At 42.5% G+C, this 23,466-nt stretch overlaps 1 protein-coding gene across 3 annotated transcripts in view; it reads left to right on the plus strand.

Annotated features, from left to right (window-relative positions):
- Positions 1-23,466, plus strand: part of myrf (myelin regulatory factor) — an 86,499-nt gene that overhangs the window by 41,819 nt on the left and 21,214 nt on the right. The window contains exons 6-17 of one of the 3 annotated variants that reach the window (XM_064929093.1): positions 4,728-4,828; positions 9,342-9,477; positions 14,474-14,669; positions 14,942-15,018; positions 15,975-16,085; positions 16,481-16,592; positions 18,413-18,613; positions 19,972-20,080; positions 21,395-21,504; positions 21,891-22,051; positions 22,338-22,416; positions 22,524-22,675. In XM_064929093.1, the coding sequence (XP_064785165.1) occupies positions 4,728-4,828; positions 9,342-9,477; positions 14,474-14,669; positions 14,942-15,018; positions 15,975-16,085; positions 16,481-16,592; positions 18,413-18,613; positions 19,972-20,080; positions 21,395-21,504; positions 21,891-22,051; positions 22,338-22,416; positions 22,524-22,675 (1,545 nt within the window). The remainder of the gene's footprint in view (positions 1-4,727; positions 4,829-9,341; positions 9,478-14,473; positions 14,670-14,941; positions 15,019-15,974; positions 16,086-16,480; positions 16,593-18,412; positions 18,614-19,971; positions 20,081-21,394; positions 21,505-21,890; positions 22,052-22,337; positions 22,417-22,523; positions 22,676-23,466) is intronic. The other 2 variants (XM_064929094.1, XM_064929096.1) reach the window with 2 other exon arrangements.

Raw genomic sequence — 23,466 nt, forward strand, 5'->3', positions numbered from 1 at the left:
AGATACCATAGATAATGTAGACACTGTACATGCTGAGATACTGTAGATACTGTAGATACTATAGATAATATAGATACCATAGATAATGTAGATACTGTAGATACTACAGATAATGAAGTTCATGTATATACTGAGATACTGTAGATACTATAGATAATGTAGCACATGTATATACTGAGATACTCTAGATACTGTAGATACCATAGATACTGTAGATACTATAGATAATGTAGTTACTGTAGATACTATAGATAATGTAGTTACTGTAGATACTATAGATACTGTAGATACTATAGATACTGTAGATACTGTAGATACTGTAGATACTGTAGATACTATAGATACTATAGATACTGAGATACTATAGATACTGAGATAATGTAGATACTGTACATGCTAAGACACTATAGATATTTTAGATAATGTATAGATACATGCTAGATACTGTAGATACTGATATAATGTATACTGTAGATACTGTAGATACTAATAGAGATACTGTAGATACTGTAGATACTATAGATAATATAGATACTAATGTAGATACTGTAGATACTGTAGATACTGTAGATACTATAGATATTTTAGATACTATAGATACTATAGATACTGTAGATACTGTAGATACTGTAGATACTGTAGATATTTTAGATACTATAGATACTGTAGATACTGTAGATACTGTAGATACTAAGACACTATAGATATTTTAGATACTATAGATACTATAGATACTGTAGATACTATAGATACTGTAGATACTATAGATACTGTAGATACTGTAGATACTGTAGATACTGTAGATACTGTAGATACTATAGATACTGTAGATACTGTAGATACTGTAGATACTGTAGATACTATAGATACTGTAGATACTAAGACACTATAGATATTTTAGATACTATAGATACTATACATACTATAGATACTGTAGATACTGTAGATACTGTAGATACTGTAGATACTATAGATACTGTAGATACTGTAGATACTATAGATATTTTAGATACTATAGATACTATAGATACTGTAGATACTGTAGATACTGTAGATACTGTAGATATTTTAGATACTATAGATACTATAGATACTATAGATACTGTAGATACTGTAGATGCTGTAGATACTGAGATACTATAGATATTTTAGATACTATAGATACTATAGATACTGTAGATACTATAGATACTGTAGATACTGTAGATACTATAGATATTTTAGATACTGTAGATACTGTAGATACTGTAGATACTGTAGATACTATAGATACTGTAGATACTGTAGATACTATAGATATTTTAGATACTATAGATACTATAGATACTATAGATACTGTAGATACTGTAGATACTATAGATACTGTTGATACTGTAGATACTGAGATACTATAGATACTGTAGATACTATAGATACTGTAGATACTGTAGATACTATAAATACTATAGATACTGTAGATACTATAGATACTGTTGATACTGTAGATACTGAGATACTATAGATACTGTAGATACTGTAGGTACTGTAGATACTATATACAGTGGGGAGAACAAGTATCTGATTCACTGCTGATTTTGCAGGTTTTCCTACTTACAAAGCATGTAGAGGTCTGTAATTTTTATCATAGGTACACTTCAACTGTGAGAGACGGAATCTAAAACAAAAATCCAGAAAATCACATTGTATGATTTTTAAGGAATTCATTTGCATTTTATTGCATGACATAAGTATTTGATACATTAGAAATGCAGAACTTAATATTTGGTACAGAAACCTTTGTTTGCAATTACAGAGATCATACGTTTCCTGTAGTTCTTGACCAGGTTTGCACACACTGCAGCAGGGATTTTGGCCCACTCCTCCATATAGACCATCTCCAGATCCTTCAGGTTTCGAGGCTGTCGCTGGGCAATACGGACTTTCAGCTCCCTCCAAAGATGTTCTATTGGGTTCAGGTCTGGAGACTGGCTAGGCCACTCCAGGATCTTGAGATGCTTCTTACGGAGCCACTCCTTAGTTGCCCTGGCTGTGTGTTTCGGGTCATTGTAATGCTGGAAGACCCAGCTACGACCCATCTTCAATGGTCTTACTAAGGGAAGGAGGTTGTTGGCCAAGATCTCGCGATACATGGCCCCATCCATCCTCCCCTCAATACGGTGCAGTCGTCCTGTCCCCTTTGCAGAAAAGCAGCCCCAAAGAATGATGTTTCCACCTCCATGCTTCACGGTTGGGATGGTGACCTTGGGGTTGTACTCATCCTTCTTCTTCCTCCAAACACAGCGAGTGGAGTTTAGACCAAAAAGCTCTATTTTTGTTTCATCAGACCACATGACCTTCTCCCATTCCTCCTCTGGATTATCCAAATGGTCATTGGGAAACTTCAGACAGGCCTGGACATGCGCTGGCTTGAGCAGGGGGACCTTGCGTGCGCTGCAGGATTTTAATCCATGACGGCGTAGTGTGTTAGTAATGGTTTTCTTTGAGACTGTGGTCCCAGCTCTCTTCAGATCATTGACCAGGTCCTGCTGTGTAGTTCTGGGCTGATCCCTCACCTTCCTCATGAACATTTATGCCCCACAAGGTGAGATCTTGCATGGAGCCCCAGACCGAGGGTGATTGACCGTTATCTTGAACTTCATCCATTTTCTAATAATTGCGCCAACAGTTGTTGCCTTCTCACCAAGCTGCTTGCCTATTGTCCAGTAGCCCATCCCATCCATGTGCAGGTCTACAATTTATCCCTGACGTCCTTACACAGCTGTCTGGTTTTGGCCATTGTGGAGAGGTTGGAGTCTGTTTGATTGAGTGTGTGGACAGGTGTCTTTTATACAGGTAACGAGGTCAAACAGGTACAAAGAAAAACTAACAGGTCTGTGAGAGCCGGAATTCTTACTGGTTGGTAGGTGATCAAATACTTATGTCATGCAATAAAATGCAAATTAATTACTTAAAAATCATAGAACGTGATTTTCTGCATTTTTGTTTTAGATTCCGTCTCTCACAGTTGAAGTGTACCTATGATTAAAAATTACAGACCTCTACATGCTTTGTAAGTTAGAAAACCTGCAAAATTGGCAGTGTGTCAAATACTTGTTCTCCCCACTGTATATTGTAGATACTATAGATACTGAGATATGATATGATACAGTTTCACTTTGCTCACTGAGCTCCTCTATGCGGCATGACTCCTCTGTTATCTGGGCCCATCACTCAAAACACTGGCCTACTTCCTTGAGCTCTACAGAGGGAGGAATGGATGGAGGAATGGAGGGAGGAATGGAGGGAGGAATGGAGGGATTAATGGAGAGAGGAATGGATGGAGGGAGGAATGGATGGAGGAATGGATGGATTAATGGAGGGAGGAATGGAGGGAGGAATGGATGGAGGAATGGATGGATTAATGAAGGGAGGAATGGAGGGAGGAATGGATGGAGGAATGGATGGATTAATGGAGGGAGGAATGGAGGGAGGAATGGATGGATTAATGGAGGGAGGAATGGATGGATTAATGGAGGGAGGAATGGAGGGAGGAATGGATGGATTAATGGAGGGAGGAATGGAGGGAGGAATGGATGGATTAATGGAGGGAGGAATGGAGGGAGGAATGGAAGGAGGAATGGATGGAGGAATGGATGGAGGAATGGAGGGAGGAATGGAAGGAGGAATGGATGGAGGAATGGAGGGAGGAATGGAGGGAGGAATGGATAGAGGAATGGATGGAGGAATGGAGGGAGGAATGGAGGGAGGAATGGATGGAGGAATGGAGGGAGGAATGGATGGATTAATGGAGGGAGGAATGGAGGGAGGAATGGATGGATTAATGGATGGAGGAATGGAGGGAGGAATGGAAGGAGGAATGGAGGGAGGAATGGAGGGAGGAATGGATGGAGGAATGGAGGGAGGAATGGAGGGAGGAATGGAGGGAGGAATGGAGGGAGGAATGGATGGAGGAATGGAGGAGGAATGGAGGGAGGAATGGATGGAGGAATGGATGGAGGAATGGATGGAGGAATGGAGGGAGGAATGGAGGGAGGAATGGAGGGAGGAATGGAGGGAGGAATGGAGGGAGGAATGGAGGGATGAATGGATGGATTAATGGATGGAGGAATGGAAGGAGGAATGGAGGGAGGAATGGAAGGAGGAATGGATGGAGGAATGGAGGAAGGAATGGAGGGAGGAATGGAGGGAGGAATGGATGGAGGAATGGAGGAAGGAATGGAGGGAGGAATGGATGGAGGAGGAATGGAATGGAGGAATGGAGGGAGGAATGGAGGAAATGGAGGGAGGAATGGATGGAGGAATGGATGGAGGAATGGAGGGAGGAATGGATGGAGGAATGGAGGGAGGAATGGAGGGAGGAATGGATGGAGGACTGGATGGAGGAATGGAGGGAGGAATGGATGGAGGAATGGAGGGAGGAATGGAGGGAGGAATGGATGGAGGACTGGATGGAGGAATGGAGGGAGGAATGGAGGGAGGAATGGATGGAGGACTAGATGGAGGAATGGAGGGAGGAATGGAGGGAGGAATGGATGGAGGACTAGATGGAGGAATGTCAGTTGTAGGAGAGGGAAGGTGTGATCAGGAGAGAAAGAGATGAATGGTTTTCTGGAAGACCAGAGAGGGGTGCCCTCTATCTCGTGTTTCAGTTGATCAATCAATCTTGATCTCTGGATAAAAATGATTACGTTCCGAACATGTGTTTGTGTTAATGTGTGTGTTTACAGTGGGATAGCAGTCCACCAGGCAAAGAAGAGGAAACATGCTGACGGTCCTGACAGCACCCTGAACTCTCAGATCCTCACAGGTATCATCAAACAAGAGCCAGGTAGGCAGGCATATCTTTGTCTGTCTCTCTCTCTTTCTTTCTCTCTGTCTCTCTCTGGTGGTCTTATTTAGTCTTTCTCCGTCTCTCTCTCTCTCTCTCTCTTTCCTTCTCACTTTCCCCCACTACCCTATTCTTATATCCAAACATACTGTCATATGCATACGCTCGCACATTAATCCAAAAATACACCTTTAGGTATAAAACAACTGGTCTTCTGAAACATCAGGCCACAGTGGCCTCCCTCCACTTGTCCCTGTTCTGTTGCCTTGGCAACATGTTGGGAATTAAAGAAGAAAGTCACACAGTCTATGAATGCTCATAACAATGTAATTAGTAAGCATAACCATCATGACATCATGACGTCATGACATCATAACCATCATAACCATCATAACCATTATAACCATCATAACCATCATAACCATCATAACCATTATAACCATCATAACCATTATAACATATAACCATTATAAACCATAACCATAAACCATCATCATAACCATCATAACCATTATAACCATCATAACCATCATAACCATCATAACCATTATAACCATCATAACCATTATAACCATTATAACATCATAACCATCATAAACATCATAACAATCATAACCATTATAACCATCATAACCATTATAACCATTATAACCATTATAACCATTATAACCATCATAACCATTATAACCATTATAACATCATAACATCATAACCATTATAACCATCATATAACCATCACAACCATTATAACCATCATAACCATTATAACCATCATAACCATCATAACCATCATAACCATTATAACCATTATAACCATCATAACCATTATAACCATCATGACATCATAACCATCATGACATCATAACCAACATAACCATCATAACCATAATGACATCATAACCATCATAACCATCATGACATCATAACCATCATGACATCATAATCATCACGACATCATAACCATAATGACATCATGACATCATAACCATCATAACCATCATGACATCATAACCATCATAATCATCACGACATCATAACCAACATAACCAGCATGGCATCATGACCATCACAACCATCATAACCATCATAACCATCATGACATCATAACCATCATGACATCATAACCAACATAACCATCAACCATAATGACATCATGACATCATAACCATCATGACATCATAACCATAATGACATCATAACCATCATAACCATCATAACCAACATAACCATCATAACCATAATGACATCATAACCATCATAACCATTATAACATCATAACCAACATAACCATAATGACATCATGACATCATAACCATCATGACATCATAACCATCATGACATCATAACCATCATAACCATCATAACCATTATAACATCATAACCATCATAACCATCATAACCATAATGACATCATGACATCATAACCATCATGACATCATAACCATCATGACATCATAATCATCATAACCATAATGACATAATGACATCATAACCATCATAACCATAATGACATCATAACAATCATAACCATCATGACATCATAAATATCATGACATCATAACCATCATAACCATAATGACATCATGACATCATAACCATCATGACATCATAACCATCATGACATCATAACCATCATAACCATCATGACATCATAACCATCATAACCATCATGACATCATAACCATCATAACCATCATGACATCATGACATCATAACCATCATAACCATCATGACATCATGACATCATAACCATCATGACATCATAACCATCATGACATCATAACCATCATGACCATCATGACATCATGACATCATAACCATCATGACATCATAACCATCATGACCATCATAACCAACATAACCATCATAACCATCATAACCATCATGACATCATAACCATCGTAACCATCATGACATCATAACATCATGACATCATAACCATCATGACATCATAACCATCATGACATCATAACATCATGACCATCATGGCATCATAACCATCATGGCATCATAACATCATGACATCATAACCATCATGACATCATAACCATAATGACATCATAACCATCATGACATCATAACCATCATGACCATCATGACCATCATGACCATCGTAACCATCATAACATCATAACCATCATAAACATCATAACAATCATAACCATTATAACCATCATAACCATTATAACCATTATAACCATTATAACCATTATAACCATCATAACCATTATAACCATCATAACCATCATAACCATCATAACCATCATAACCATTATAACCATCATAACCATTATAACCATTATAACCATCATAACCATTATAACCATCATAACCATCATAACCATCATAACCATTATAACCATTATAACCATCATAACCATTATAACCATCATGACATCATAACCATCATGACATCATGACATCATAACCATCATGACATCATAACCATCATGACATCATAACCAACATAACCATCATAACCATTATAACATCATGACATCATAACCATCATGACATCATAACCAACATAACCATCAACCATAATGACATCATGACATCATAACCATCATAAGCATTATAACATCATAACCATCATAACCATAATGACATCATAACCATCATAACCATCATGACATCATAACCATCATGACATCATAATCATCACGACATCATAACCATAATGACATCATGACATCATAACCATCATAACCATCATGACATCATAACCATCATAATCATCACGACATCATAACCAACATAACCAGCATGGCATCATGACCATCATGACCATCATAACCATCACAACCATCATAACCATTATAGCCATCATGACATCATAACCATCATGACATCAGAACCAACATAACCATCATAACCATTATAACATCATGACATCATAACCATCATGACATCATAACCATCATGACATCATAACCATCATGACATCATAACCAACATAACCATCATAACCATAATGACATCATAACCATCATAACCATTATAACATCATAACCATCATAACCATAATGACATCATGACATCATAACCATCATGACATCATAACCATCATGACATCATAACCATCATGACATCATAACCATCATAACCATAATGACATCATGACATCATAACCTTCATGACATCATAACCATCATGACATCATAATCATCATAACCATAATGACATAATGACATCATAACCATCATAACCATAATGACATCATAACCATCATGACATCATAACCATCATAATCATCAAAGACATCATAACCATCATAACCATAATGACATCATGACATCATAACCATCATGACATCATAACCATCATAATCATCACGACATCATAACCATCATGACATCATACCCATCATAACCATCATGACATCATGACATCATAACCATCATGACATCATGACATCATAACCATCATAACCATCATAACCATCATAACCATCATAACATCATGACATCATAACCATCATGACATCATAACCATCATGACATCATAACCATCATAACCATCATGACATCATGACATCATAACCATCATGACCATCATAACCAACATAACCATCATAACCATCGTAACCATCATGACATCATAACCATCGTAACCATCATGACATCATAACCATCATGACATCATAACCATCATGACATCATAACCATCATGGCATCATAACATCATAACATCATAACCATCATGACATCATAACCATCATGGCATCATAACCATCATGACATCATAACCATAATGACATCATGACATCATAACCATCATGACATCATAACCATCATGACCATCATGACCATCATGACCATCATAACCATCATAACCATAATGACATCATGACATCATAACCATCATAACCATCATGACATCATAACCATCATGGCATCATAACATCATGACATCATAACCATCATGACATCATAACATCATAACCATCATGACCATCATAACATCATAACCATCATGACCATCATAACCATCATGACATCATAACATCATAACCATCATGACATCATAACATCATAACCATCATAACCATCATGACATCATAACCATCATAACCAACATAACCATCATAACATCATAACATCATAACCATCATGACATCATAACATCATAACCATCATGACATCATAACATCATAACCATCATGACATCATAACCATCATAACCAACATAACCATCATGACATCATAACATCATAACCATCATGACATCATAACATCATAACCATCATGACATCATAACATCATAACCATCATGATATCATAACCATCATGACATCATAACATCATAACCATCATGACATCATAACCATCATGACCATCATGACACCCATTACAGTATATCGATTGTGTGACTTTCTATTTTTCATATATATGTTTACTCTCTGTTGGTCAGCACCTACAAACATTGTTGGGTGTACATCAGCTCGTGCTATTATTTTGATGCATAACAATGTGCAGATTAACATATGATCTTGTGTTTCCCCCTTACGCAGTAGACATTGTTTCTGGCCCAGGTTTGATGGCGGATGCTGATAACTCCTACCTGGACCCTAACTATCAGTGTATAAAATGGCAGCCGCACCAGCAGAACAAGTGGACACCGTTGTATGACGTCAACTGCAAAGAGCTGTAGGTGTCTTTCTGCACGCTTAACTTGACTTAAACCCGTTTGCTCTTTGATTAATTCATAGGCTACCATATGTAAATTAACATGATATCTGTTTGTTTTCATGAGAAAGAAGATATTGACAAGGATATAATTTATAAAGCAGAGAGAGAACGAGAGAGAGAGAGAGAGAGAGAGAGAGAGTGAGAGAGAGAGACAGACAAGAGACAGAGACAGAGAAAGAGAGAGAGAGGGTGGTATTCAGGAAGGAGAGGGGGGAACAGAGTGATCCAGAGAAGGAAGGTTTTAAAGATTCCTTGGAAGTGAGTGATGCGGGGGAGTGAGTAAGAGCAGGGTTTCGGTTATGAAAGAGAGGAGGGGAGGAGACGGAGGCAGATAACAAGTGGAGGGGATGGATGAGGGTGAAGAAAGAGAGGGGGGGAGGATAAATGTACTAACACCTACTTGTGGACATTGCTATTCTGAACTGGGAATTCTGAGATTAAGGGGTAAGCGGTGGGTGGTATGGAGTGCATACCATTAAGCGGTGGGTGGTATGGAGTGCATACCATTAAGCGGTGGGTGGTATGGAGTGCATACCATTAAGCGGTGGGTGGTATGGAGTGCATACCATTAAGCGGTGGGTGGTATGGAGTGCATACCATTACGGTGGGTGGTATGGAGGAGGGTGGGTATGGAGTGCATACCATTAAGCGGTGGGTGGTATGGAGTGCATACCATTAAGCGGGTGGTATGGAGGGCAGGGAGTGCATACCATGGTGGGTGGTATGGAGTACCATTAAGCGGTGGGTGGTATGGAGTGCATACCATTAAGCGGTGGGTGGTATGGAGTGCATACCATTAAGCGGTGGGTGGTATGGAGTGCATACCATTAAGCGGTGGGTGGTATGGAGTGCATACCATTAAGCGGTGGGTGGTATGGAGTGCATACCATTAAGCGGTGGGTGGTATGGAGTGCATACCATTAAGCGGTGGGTGGTATGGAGTGCATACCATTACGGTGGGTGGTATGGAGTGCATACCATTAAGCGGTGGGTGGTATGGAGTGCATACCATTAAGCGGTGGGTGGTATGGAGTGCATACCATTAAGCGGTGGGTGGTATGGAGTGCATACCATTTTCATGGAGTGCATACCATTTACCCACGTGTGGTGGTATGGATGGAGTGCATACCATTAGCGGTGGGTGGTATGGAGTGCATACCATTAGCGGTGGGTATGGAGTGCATACCATTGCATTTAAGCGGTGGGTGGTATGGAGTGCATACCATTAGCGGTGGGTGGTATGGAGTGCATACCATTAACGCGGTGGGTGGTATGGAGTGCATACCATTAATGGAGTGCATACCATTAGCGGTGGGTGGTATGGAGTGCATACCATTAGCGGTGGGTGGTATGGAGTACCATTAAATGGCGGTTTCTGGTTCATGGTGCATACCATTAAGCGGTGGGTGGTAAAACTGCATACCATTAATAGGAGTGCATAACCATTAACAGCCCTGGGTGGTGCATACCATTAGACATGGAACATACCATTAAAATACCATTCAAACGGTGGGTGGTATGGAGTGCATACCATTAAGCGGTGGGTGGTATGGAGTGCATACCATTAGCATTGCATACCATTAGCGGTGGGTGGTATGGGTGCATACCATTAGCGATTGCATACCATTAAGCGGGGTGGTATGGGTGCATACCATTAGCGGTGGGTGGTATGGGTGGTATGGAGTGCATACCATTAAAAACGGTGGGTGGTATGGAGTGCATACCATTACGCGGTGGGTGGTATGGAGTGCATACCATTAAGGAAATGGTGGGTGGTATGGAGTGCATACCATTAGCGGTGGGTGGTATGGAGTGCATACCATTATCCCATTTACACAGACGTGGGTGGTATGGAGTGCATACCATTAGCCATACCATTAGCGGTGGGTGGTATGGAGTGCATACCATTAGCGGTGGGTGGTATGGAGTGCATACCATTAGCGGTGGGTGGTATGGGTGCATATGGAGTGCATACCATTAGCGGTGGGTGGTATGCGGTGGGTGGTATGGAGTGCATACCATTATCGGTGGGTGGTATGGTGCATACCATTAAGCCGTGGGTGGTATGGAGTGCATACCATTAAGCGGTGGGTGGTATGGAGTGCATACCATTAAGCGGTGGGTGGTATGGAGTGCATACCATTAGGTTATTGTCATCAACAGGTGGCTCATCTTAGCTGCTTCACTCACATTTAAAACATCATCTTGATGAAATAGATGGAGTATAACATGATTAGGAATACTCTTTGTCCTCGTAAGTGGAGTCTGTAAGGTCTTCAACATGACTCATAAACCATAGTGGACTCCGTAAGGTCTTCAACAGGGTGGTTATTTGAAGAATCTCAAATATTAAATATATTTTGATTTGTTTAACACTTTTTTTGGTTACTACATGATTCCATATGTGTTATTTCATAGTTTTGATGTCATCACTATTATTCTCCAATGTAGAAAATAGTAAAAATAAAGAAAAACCCTTGAATGCGAAGGTGTTCTAAAACTTTTGACCGGTATCGTATATGAACCTATTGATGAACCTATTGATGAACCTATTGACGAATCCATTGATGAACCTATTGACGAATCTATTGATGAACCTATTGACAAATCTATTGACGAATCTATTGATGAACCTATTGACAAATCTATTGATGAACCTATTGATAAACCTATTGATGAATCTATTCAAATCAAATCCAATTGTGTTAGTCGCATATACAGTTTAGCAGGTGTTATGGCGTGTGTATTGAAATGCTTATGTTCCAATCAATCAATGCAGTAAATGTCAACAAGAACACAATCATAGAATGTTTTATGATCTAACATTTAGCACAGCAGCAGATTTATAAATAGTATGTAAACATTATTAAATTGACCAGTGTTCAATTTCTATGTACATAGGGCAGCAGTCCCTAAGGTGCAGGGTAGAGAACTCAGAGGCAGCTGGCTAGTGACAGTGACTGAGGGGGAGAGTACGATACCGGGTGGAGGGCAGGGTACTGGGCTAAGGGCAGGATACTGGGCGGAGGGCAGGGTACTGGGCAGAGGGCAGGGTACTGGGCAGAGGGCAGGGTACTGGGCAGAGGGCAGGGTACTGGGCGGAGGGCAGGGTACTGGGCAGAGGGCAGGGTACTGGGCAGAGGGCAGGGTACTGGGCGGAGGGCAGGGTACTGGGCTAAGGGCAGGATACTGGGCGGAGGGCAGGGTACTGGGCAGAGGGCAGGGTACTAGGCAGAGGGCAGAGGGCAGGGTACTGGGCAGAGGTCAGGGTACTGGGCAGAGGTCAGGGTACTGGGCAGAGGGCAGGATACTGGGCGGAGGGCAGGGTACTGGGCAGAGGTCAGAGTACTGGGCAGAGGGCAGGATACTGGACGGAGGGCAGGGTACTGGGCTATGGTCAGGGTACTGGGCAGAGGTCAGGGTACTGGGCAGAGGGCAGGATACTGGACGGAGGGCAGGGTACTGGGCTATGGTCAGGATACTGGGCGGAGGGCAGGGTACTGGGCAGAGGGCAGGGTACTAGGCAGAGGGCAGAGGGCAGGGTACTGGGCAGAGGTCAGGGTACTGGGCAGAGGTCAGGGTACTGGGCAGAGGGCAGGATACTGGGCGGAGGGCAGGGTACTGGGCAGAGGTCAGGGTACTGGGCAGAGGTCAGGGTACTGGGCAGAGGGCAGGATACTGGGCGGAGGGCAGGGTACTGGGCAGAGGTCAGGGTACTGGGCAGAGGGCAGGATACTGGGCGGAGGGCAGGGTACTGGGCAGAGGTCAGGGTACTGGGCAGAGGGCAGGGTACTGGGCGGAGGGCAGGGTACTGGGCAGAGGGCAGGGTACTGGGCGGAGGGCAAAGGTAAATACTGGGCTATGGTCAGGGTACTGGGCAGAGGGCAGGGTACTGGGCAGAGGGCAGGATACTGGACGGAGGGCAGGGTACTGGACAGAGGGCAGGGTACTGGGCAGAGGCAGGGTACTGGGCGGAGGGCAGGGTACTGGGCGGAGGGCAGGGTACTGGGCAGAGGGCAGGGTACTGGGCAGAGGGCAGGGTACTGGGCAGAGGGCAGGGTACTGGACAGAGGGCAGGGTACTGGGCAGAGGGCAGGGTACTGGACAGAGGGCAGGGTACTGGGCGGAGGGCAGGGTACTGGACAGAGGGCAGGGTACTGGGCGGAGGGCAGGGTACTGGGCAGAGGGCAGGATACTGGACAGTTGGCAGGTTACCTTGCCTCTAACCAATCAGGAGTATCAAAGCCAATGACACATTTTCAAAACACCACTTTACCCACGTGTGTTCTGGCTCTTGCTCAACCCATCGCTTTATTGAACCAATCAGAATGGTTAGAATTTGTTTGCATTCTAGAAATCATCAGGGAGGTGCTCAGATTCAGACTCAATGAGTAGAAGAATCTAACGTCTGTTGGCCGGAGCAAGGATGTAACGGTTTTCTTGAGTCGAAGGAGAGGCGGACCAAAATGCAGAGTGGTTTCTATTCATGGTTCTTTAATAAAGAAAAACTATACATGAATAGACTAACCAAAACAGCCCTATCTGGTGCAAACACAGAGACAGGAACAATCACCCACAAACACACAGTCAAACCCAGGCTACCTAAGTATGATTCTCAATCAGAGACAACTAATGACACCTGCCTCTGATTGAGAACCATACTCGGCCGAAACATAGAAATACCCAAATCATAGAAAAACAAACATAGACTGCCCACCCCAACTCACGCCCTGACCATACTAAATATTGACAAAACAAAGGAAATAAAGGTCAGAACGTGACAAAGGAGTTTGGGTAGCCAGGCAGATGTGAACCAATCCCTTTTACACAGACCTCTCTTTTCATCCAAACCTCCATATTTAGCTCAAGGAGTGCAAGTACAATGGTAGAGAACGTACAGTACGATGAACTTCTATGAAAATATTGACAGAGCCATCTCTCCCCCCCTCTCTAGCCCAATGCCCACCTATCGCGTCGACGCTGATAAAGGTTTTAACTTCTCCCTGGCGGACGACGCCTTCGTATGTCAGAAGAAAAATCACTTCCAGGTCACCGTGTACTGCGGCATGCTGGGAGATCCCAAGTACATCAAGACCAGCGATGGCCTCCAGCCTATCGACTGCTTCTACCTCAAACTCAATGGGGTTAAGGTGAGGGAGGAGAGGTGATCCAATTTGTGAATGCCTGATCATCCCCTAGCCTTTACCTTCTAGCTGACGTCCTTCCTGTAGGTGTAAGATAATTGGATAAGTTTTAGACAAAATGGTAATTGGTTCAACTTGCCTTCGGATTAGCAAGTGGGAGTTTTGGCCACCTTTTCCAAACCCTTCAGAGCTACAGGAGGAAGGGGCCAGTGTTTGATTTAATGTAATGCTAATTTCTTTCATGAACTGACCGAACCTTCTCATGTGTTGTCTCCCAGCTGGAAGCCATGAACCAGTCCATCAACGTGGAGCAGTCCCAGTCAGACCGCAGCAAGAGACCCTTCAAACCAGTACTGTGAGTAGAGACCCTTCAAACCAGTACTGTGAGTAGAGACCCTTCAAACCAGTACTGTGAGTAGTGAGACCCTTCAAACCAGTACTGTGAGTAGAGACCCTTCAAACCAGTACTGTGAGTAGTGAGACCCTTCAAACCAGTACTGTGAGTAGAGACCCTTCAAACCAGTACTGTGAGTAGAGACCCTTCAAATCAGTACTGTGAGTAGAAACCCTTCAAACCAGTACTGTGAGTAGTGAGACCCTTCAAACCAGTACTGTGAGTAGAGACCCTTCAAACCAGTACTGTGAGTAGAGAGTTCAAACCAGTACTGTGAAGTGAGACCCTTCAAACCAGTAATGTGAGTAGACCAGAGGAAAAGGTCAAACCAGTACTGTGAAGACCAGAGGAAAACCCTTCAAACCAGTACTGTGAGTAGACCAGAGAAAAGGTAAATACCCTTCAAACCAGTACTGTGAATAGAGAGATCCTTCAAACCAGTAAATACTGTATCTAAGGGGTTAAGACCAGAGGAAAAGGTAAATACTGTATCTAAGGGGTTAAGACCAGAGGAAAAGGTAAATACTGTATCTAAGGAGTTAAGACCAGAGGAAAAGGTAAATACTGTATCTAAGGAGTTAAGACCAGAGGAAAAGGTAAATACTGTATCTAAGGAGTTAAGACCAGAGGAAAAGGTAAATACTGTATCTAAGGAGTTAAGACCAGAGGAAAAGGTAAATACTGTATCTAAGGAGTTAAGACCAGAGGAAAAGGTAAATACTGTATCTAAGGGGTTAAGACCAGAGGAAAAGGTAAATACTGTATCTAAGGGGTTAAGACCAGAGGAAAAGGTAAATACTGTATATAAACGGTTAAGACCAGAGGAAAAGGTAAATACTGTATCTAAGGGGTTAAGACCAGAGGAAAAGGTAAATACTGTATACAAAATGTTTAAAGTGTCATGTGTGTGTTTTCAGAGTGACACTGCCCCCGGAGCAGGTTACCAAGGTAACAGTGGGACGACTACACTTCAGTGAGACCACAGCCAATAACATGAGGAAGAAAGGCAAACCCAACCCTGATCAGAGGTACTATAGGATACAGCAATACCAGTGCTCTATCGTCAATATAGTCACAGCTAAAGGGGCAGGTCGCCTAGTGGTTAGAGCGTTGGGCTAATAACTGAAAGGTTACAAGATTGAATCCCCGAGCTGACAAGGTACAAATCTGTCTTTCTGCCCCTGAACAAGGCAAATATGAATTTGTTCTTAACTGACGTGTCTAGTTGATAAATAAAGATAAAACAATAAAAATAGAATCATGTGATCGAACAATCCTCTCTTTGAACTTTCCAATGTTGTTTGAATCCCAAATTGCCTTCTTTAAAGTGTGTTTACTTTACTTTTTGGCAGTCAAATACATTTCATGGAAATACAAAGACACAAATGTGTGATTAATTGTTTTGAATTGTTTTGCTTCATAGGTACTTCATGTTGGTGGTAGCGTTGCAGGCCCAGGCCCAGACCCAGACCCACAGTCAGAGCTTCACGGTGGCCGCGCAGGTGTCCGAGAGGATCATCGTCAGGGTAACCTCTGTCAGTCTGGCCGTGTCTGTCTGACCGTCCTCTTCTGATCTATCTCAATAACCTCTATCAGTCTGGCCGTGTCTGTCTGACCGTCCTCTTCTGATCTGTCTCAATAACCTCTGTCAGTCTGGCCGTGTCTGTCTGACCGTCCTCTTCTGATCTGTCTCAATAACCTCTGTCAGTCTGGCCGTGTCTGTCTGACCGATCTATCTCAATAACCTCTGATCTGTCTCAATAACCTCTATCAGTCTGATCTGTCTCAATAACCTCTGTGTCTGTCTGACCGTCCTCTTCTGATCTGTCTCAATAACCTCTGTCAGTCTGGCCGTGTCTGGCCATCTGTCTGACCGTCCTCTTCTGATCTATCTCAATAACCTCTGTCAGTCTGGCCGTGTCTGTCTGACCGTCCTCTTCTGATCTATCTCAATAACCTCTGTCAGTCTGGCCATGTCTGTCTGACCGTCCTCTTCTGATCTGTCTCAATAACCTCTGTCAGTCTGGCCGTGTCTGTCTGACCGTCCTCTTCTGATCTATCTCAATAACCTCTGTCAGTCTGGCCATGTCTGTCTGACCGTCCTCTTCTGATCTATCTCAATAACCTCTGTCAGTCTGGCCATGTCTCAATAACCTCTGTGTCTGACCGTCCTCTTCTGATCTGTCTCAATAACCTCTGTCAGTCTGGCCATGTCTGTCTGTCTGACCGTCCTCTTCTGATCTATCTCAATAACCTCTATCAGTCTGGCCGTGTCTGTCTGACCGTCCTCTTCTGATCTATCTCAATAACCTCTGTCAGTCTGGCCGTCCTCCTCTGATCTACCTCAATAACCTCTGTCAATCTGACTTTCCTCTTCTGATCTGTCTCAATAACCTCTGTCAGTCTGGTCGTGTCTGTCTGACCGTCCTCTTCTGATCTACCTCAATAACCTCTGTCAGTCTGACCGTCCTCTTCTGATCTATCTCAATAACCTCTGTCAGTCTGGTCGTGTCTGTCTGACCGTCCTCTTCTGATCTACCTCAATAACCTCTGTCAGTCTGACCGTCCTCTTCTGATCTATCTCAATAACCTCTGTCAGTCTGGTCGTGTCTGTCTGACCGTCCTCTTCTGATCTACCTCAATAACCTCTGTCAGTCTGACCGTGTCTGTCCTCTTCTGACTTACCTCAGTATTTACCTAGCAGGAAAGAAACTGAAATTGTGCTCATGATTCCAAAATGAGAATTGTAGTTTCCTTACTGAATTGAAATGTAAAGAGACCCAACCCTGATACCCATCTGTCTACATCTGTTGTGGTCTACATTCTTTATTCAGTAAATATAATAATAAATCACGGTTTTTAGATCTATGTTGAGGCTCTTACAAATTCCATGCATATCAGCTTGTTAAGGAAGCTACTCGGTGTAGTACCAGCACTGCAAACGCAGATCAGCTTGTTAAGGAAGCTACTCGCAGATCAGCTTGTGCAAATGCAGATCAGCTTGTTAAGGAAGCTACTCGGTGTAGTACTAGCACTGCAAACGCAGATCAGCTTGTTGAGGAAGCTACTCGGTGTAGTACTAGCACTGCAAACGCAGATCAGCTTGTTAAGGAAGCTACTCGGTGTAGTACTAGCACTGCAAACGCAGATCAGCTTGTTGAGGAAGCTACTCGGTGTAGTACTAGCACTGCAAACGCAGATCAGCTTGTTGAGGAAGCTACTCGGTGTAGTACCAGCACTGCAAGCGAAAGAGGAATCCAGGACCTGTAGTTACATATGTAACTCATCTTTCACATCTCCCCTCAACTCTAAATATCTCTGTGTTGCCTGTCCCTTTCCCTCTCTGCCTTTCCAGGCGTCCAACCCGGGTCAGTTTGAGAGTGACAGTGAGGTGCTGTGGCAGCGCGGCCAGCTACCTGACTCAGTGTACCACCACGGCCGGGTCGGGATCAACACCGACCGGCCAGACGAGGCCATGGTCATCCACGGTAACCTGAAGGTCATGGGGTCACTGGTGCACCCGTCCGATATACGGGCTAAAGAGAACGTCCACGAGGTGAGGGGGATGTATGTGGTGTGTGTTCTGCATGTGTTTGTGAAGTTATGAAAATGCATGCTCGATCGCGATCCAAATATTACCTGAGAGAATTTTATTTGGGCTGTAGAGTATTACAATAAATCACAACATGTTATATTCTGTCTTCTGTTCATTGTCCTGAAACCATACAGCCATCGATCTAAAGCGATATTTTCTGTATGTTCTGTATGTTCTGTATATTCTATATGTTTGTATGTTCTGTATGTTCTATATGTTCTGTATGTTCTGTATGTTCTGTACGTTCTATACGTTCTGTATGTTCTGTATGTTCTATATGTTCTATATGTTCTGTATGTTCTATATGTTCTGTATGTTCTATATGTTCTGTATGTTCTGTATGTTTTGTACGTTCTATACGTTCTGTATGTTCTGTATGTTCTATATGTTCTATATGTTCTGGAAGTTCTGTATGTTCTATATGTTCTATATGTTCTATATGTTCTATATGTTCTGGATGTTCTGTATGTTCTATATGTTTGTATGTTCTGTATGTTCTATATGTTCTGTATGTTCTCTATGTTCTATATGTTCTATATGTTCTGTATGTTCTGTATGTTCTGTACGTTCTATACGTTCTATACGTTCTGTATGTTCTATATGTTCTGTATGTTCTATAAGTTCTATATGTTCTGTATGTTCTATATGTTCTGTATGTTCTATATGTTCTATATGTTCTGGATGTTCTGTATGTTCTGTATGTTTATATGTTATGTATGTTCTGTATGTTCTGTATGTTCTGTATATTCTGTACGTTCTGTATGTTTTGTATGTTCTGTATGTTCTGTACGTTCTATAAATTCTGTATGTTCTATATTGTCTGTATGTTTCTATGTTCTGTATGTTCTGTATGTTCTATATGTTTGTATGTTCTGTATGTTCTGTACGTTCTATACGTTTTGTATGTTCTATATGTTCTATATGTTCTGTATGTTCTGTATGTACTGTACGTTCTATACGTTCTGTACGTTGTGTATGTTTTGTATGTTCTGTATGTTCTATATGTTCTGTATGTTCTGTATGTTCTACATGTTCTGTATGTTCTATATGTTCTGTATGTTCTGTATGTTCTATATGTTCTGCATGTTCTATATGTTCTGTATGTTCTATAGGTTCTGTATATTCTATATGTTCTGTATGTTCTGTATGTAGCTCCACAGTAACATCCATACATTGTCATCCTCTCTCTCTCTCTCTCTCTGTGTGTGTGTGTGTGTGTGTGTGTGTGTGTGTGTGTGTGTGTGTGTGTGTGTGTGTGTGTGTGTGTGTGTGTGTGTGTGTGTGTGTGTGTGTGTGTGTGTGTGTGTGTGTGTAAATAGGTAAACACTACAGACAACCTGAAGCGGATCAGTCAGATGAGGCTGGTTCATTATCAGTACAAGCCTGAGTTTGCTTGCAGCATGGGCATAGACACCAGCCCAGAGACTGGTAATCAATACAACACTTTGTTTTAGGTTTACATGATAGACAACCAACAGCAATCAACAGACAACCAATAGCAATCAATACACAACCAACAGACAATCAATACACAACCAACAGACAACCAATAGCAATCAATACACAACCAACAGACAAATCAATACACAACCAACAGACAACCAATAGCAATCAATACACAACCAACAGACAATCAATACACAACCAACAGACAACCAATAGCAATCAATACACAACCAACAGACAACCAATAGCAATCAATAGGCGACAGGGTAGCCTAGTGGTTAGAGTGTTGGACTAGTAACCGGAAGGTTGCAAGTTCAAACCCACGAGCTGACAAGGTACAAATCTGTCGTTCTGTCCCTGAACAGGCAGTTAACCCACTGTTCCCAGGCCGTCATTGAAAATAAGAATTTGTTCTAACTGACTTGCCTAGTTAAATAAAGGTTAAATAAAATAGACAACCAATAACAATCAATAGATAACCAATAACAATCAATACACAACCAATAGCAATCAATACACAACCAATAGCAATCAATACACAACCAATAGACAATCAATACAAAACCAATAGCAATCAATACACAACCAATAGCAATCAATACACAACCAATAGACAATCAATACACAACCACTACAATCAATACACAACCTCTATAGTTTACAGTAAGGTGTTGTGTTATCCAGGAGTGATAGGAGTTTACAGTAAGTTATTGTGTTATCCAGGAGTGATAGGAGTTTACATAAGGTGATGTTTATCCATTAGGAGTTTAGGTGTTGTTTTATCCAGGAGTGATAGGAGTTTACAGTAAGGTGTTGTGTTATCCAGGAGTGATAGGAGTTTACAGTAAGGTGTTGTGTTATCCAGGAGTGATAGGAGTTTACACAGTAAGGTGTTGTTTTATCCAGGAGTGATAGGAGTTTACAGTAAGGTGTTGTGTTATCCAGGAGTGATAGGAGTTTACAGTAAGGTGTTGTGTTATCCAGGAGTGATAGGAGTTTACAGTAAGGTGTTGTGTTATCCAGGAGTGATAGGAGTTTACAGTAAGGTGTTGTGTTATCCAGGAGTGATAGGAGTTTACAGTAAGGTGTTGTGTTATCCAGGAGTGATAGGAGTTTACAGTAAGGTGTTGTGTTATCCAGGAGTGATAGGAGTTTACAGTAAGGTGTTGTGTTATCCAGGAGTGATAGGAGTTTACAGTAAGGTGTTGTGTTATCCAGGAGTGATAGGAGTTTACAGTAAGGTGTTGTGTTATCCAGGAGTGATAGGAGTTTACAGTAAGGTGTTGTGTTATCCAGGAGTGATTGCTCAGGACGTGCAGCAGATTCTGCCTGAAGCCGTGAAGGAGGGAGGAGACATCATCTGTTCCAATGGAGAGACCATCCCTAAACTTCTGGTGGTCAACAAGGTAGCACACACACACACACACACACACAGAGAGAGAGACACACACACAGAGACACAGCAACCAGGAATGCTGTTTTCTCCCTCCTTAGAAACTGGAAATCCTCCATCTGAAATGTCTAAGGAGCCGAGAACTCTGGAAAAGTTTCCGGAATTTGCAACAGACATTGACTTCTGTGCCTCCCTCTCTCCCTCCCCCTCTCCCTGCGTCTTTCTCTCCCCATCTCCCTGTCTCCCCCTCTCTTCCTCTCTTCCTCCCTCCCCCTCCCTCTCTCTCCCCCATTCCCTCCCTCTCTTTGCCCTCCACCCCTCTCTCCCGCCTCCTTCTCCCTCTCTTTCCCTCCCTCACTCGCTCCCCCTCCCCTCACCCCCCCGTCTCTCTCTCTCTAGGACCGTATCTTCATGGAGAACGTCGGTGCAGTGAAGGAGCTGTGTAAACTGACTGACAACCTGGAGACTCGTATAGATGAGCTGGAGCGCTGGAGCAGGAAGCTGGCCAAACTCCGCCGTCTGGACAGCATGAAGAGTACCGTCAGCGGAGGCACCACCAGGTAGGACACGCCTTTACATGTTAAATACATTCATCCACCAGGTAGGACACGCCTTTACATGTTAAATACATTCATCCACCAGGTAGGACACGCCTTTACATGTTAAATACATTCATCCACCAGGTAGGACACGCCTTTACATGTTAAATACATTCTCCAAGAGGAGCACTTGATTATTCATCCACCTCTTAATACAATTCCATTGGTAATCAAGCTCTGGTCCAGTATTTTAAATTATTTGACATACCAAATGTATTTGGTGGGTGATTTTTTTCTCTGTCTCCAGCCAATCAGGGAGCCAGTTCAGCAGGACAGGAAGTGGTCCCCCAATGAAGTTCAGGAAGACAGTGAAACCTGGGAATAAGGTAGATGTTTCCCTACACATGAACACCAGTATAGAAGCCCTCCTCTCTCCCTCCACCTGGAAAACCAGCATTTAAAATGTCAAACCTGTGTTTCGATGTCATTACAGAGTGCGACTCCAGAGCAGGGCTGTATCAGTCACAGGTTCATGCAGGGAACCATTCTGGCTCTGGTCGTCGTCATGACCTTCAGTGTCATCTCCATGTCTGTACTCTATGTGTTAACACTGCACCACAGAGGGGACGTCATTGAGAAAGATGTGTACGTATGACCACATCCAGATACATCAACCATATACCTGTAGCCCTGAAACATGACCACATCCAGATACATCAACCATATACCCGTAGCCCTGAAACATGACCACATCCAGATACATCAACCATATACCTGTAGCCCTGAAACATGACCACATCCAGATACATCAACCATATACCTGATAAACATGACCACATCCAGATACATCAACCATATACCTGTAGCCCTGAAAAATGACCACATCCAGATACATCAACCATATACCTGTAGCCCTGAAACATGACCACATCCAGATACATCAACCATATACCTGTAGCCCTGAAACACATCCAGATACATCAACCATATACCTGTAGCCCTGAAACATGACCACATCCAGATACATCAACCAGTAGCCCTGAAACATGACCATACCTGTAGCCCTGAAACATGACCACATCCAGATACATCAACCATATACCTGTAGCCCTGAAACATGACCACATCCAGATACATCAACCATATACCTGTAGCCCTGAAACATGACCACATCCAGATACATCAACCATATACCCGTAGCCCTGAAACATGACCACATCCAGATACATCAACCATATACCTGTAGCCCTGAAACATGACCACATCCAGATACATCAACCATATACCTGTAGCCCTGAAACATGACCACATCCAGATACATCAACCATATACCTCCAGATAGCCCTGAAACATGACCACATCCAGATACATCAACCATATACCTGTAGCCCTGAAACATGACCACATCCAGATACATCAACCATATACCTGTAGCC

Source organism: Oncorhynchus masou, chromosome 22 (assembly GCF_036934945.1).
Source record: "Oncorhynchus masou masou isolate Uvic2021 chromosome 22, UVic_Omas_1.1, whole genome shotgun sequence".
Taxonomy (NCBI): Eukaryota; Metazoa; Chordata; class Actinopteri; order Salmoniformes; family Salmonidae; genus Oncorhynchus; species Oncorhynchus masou.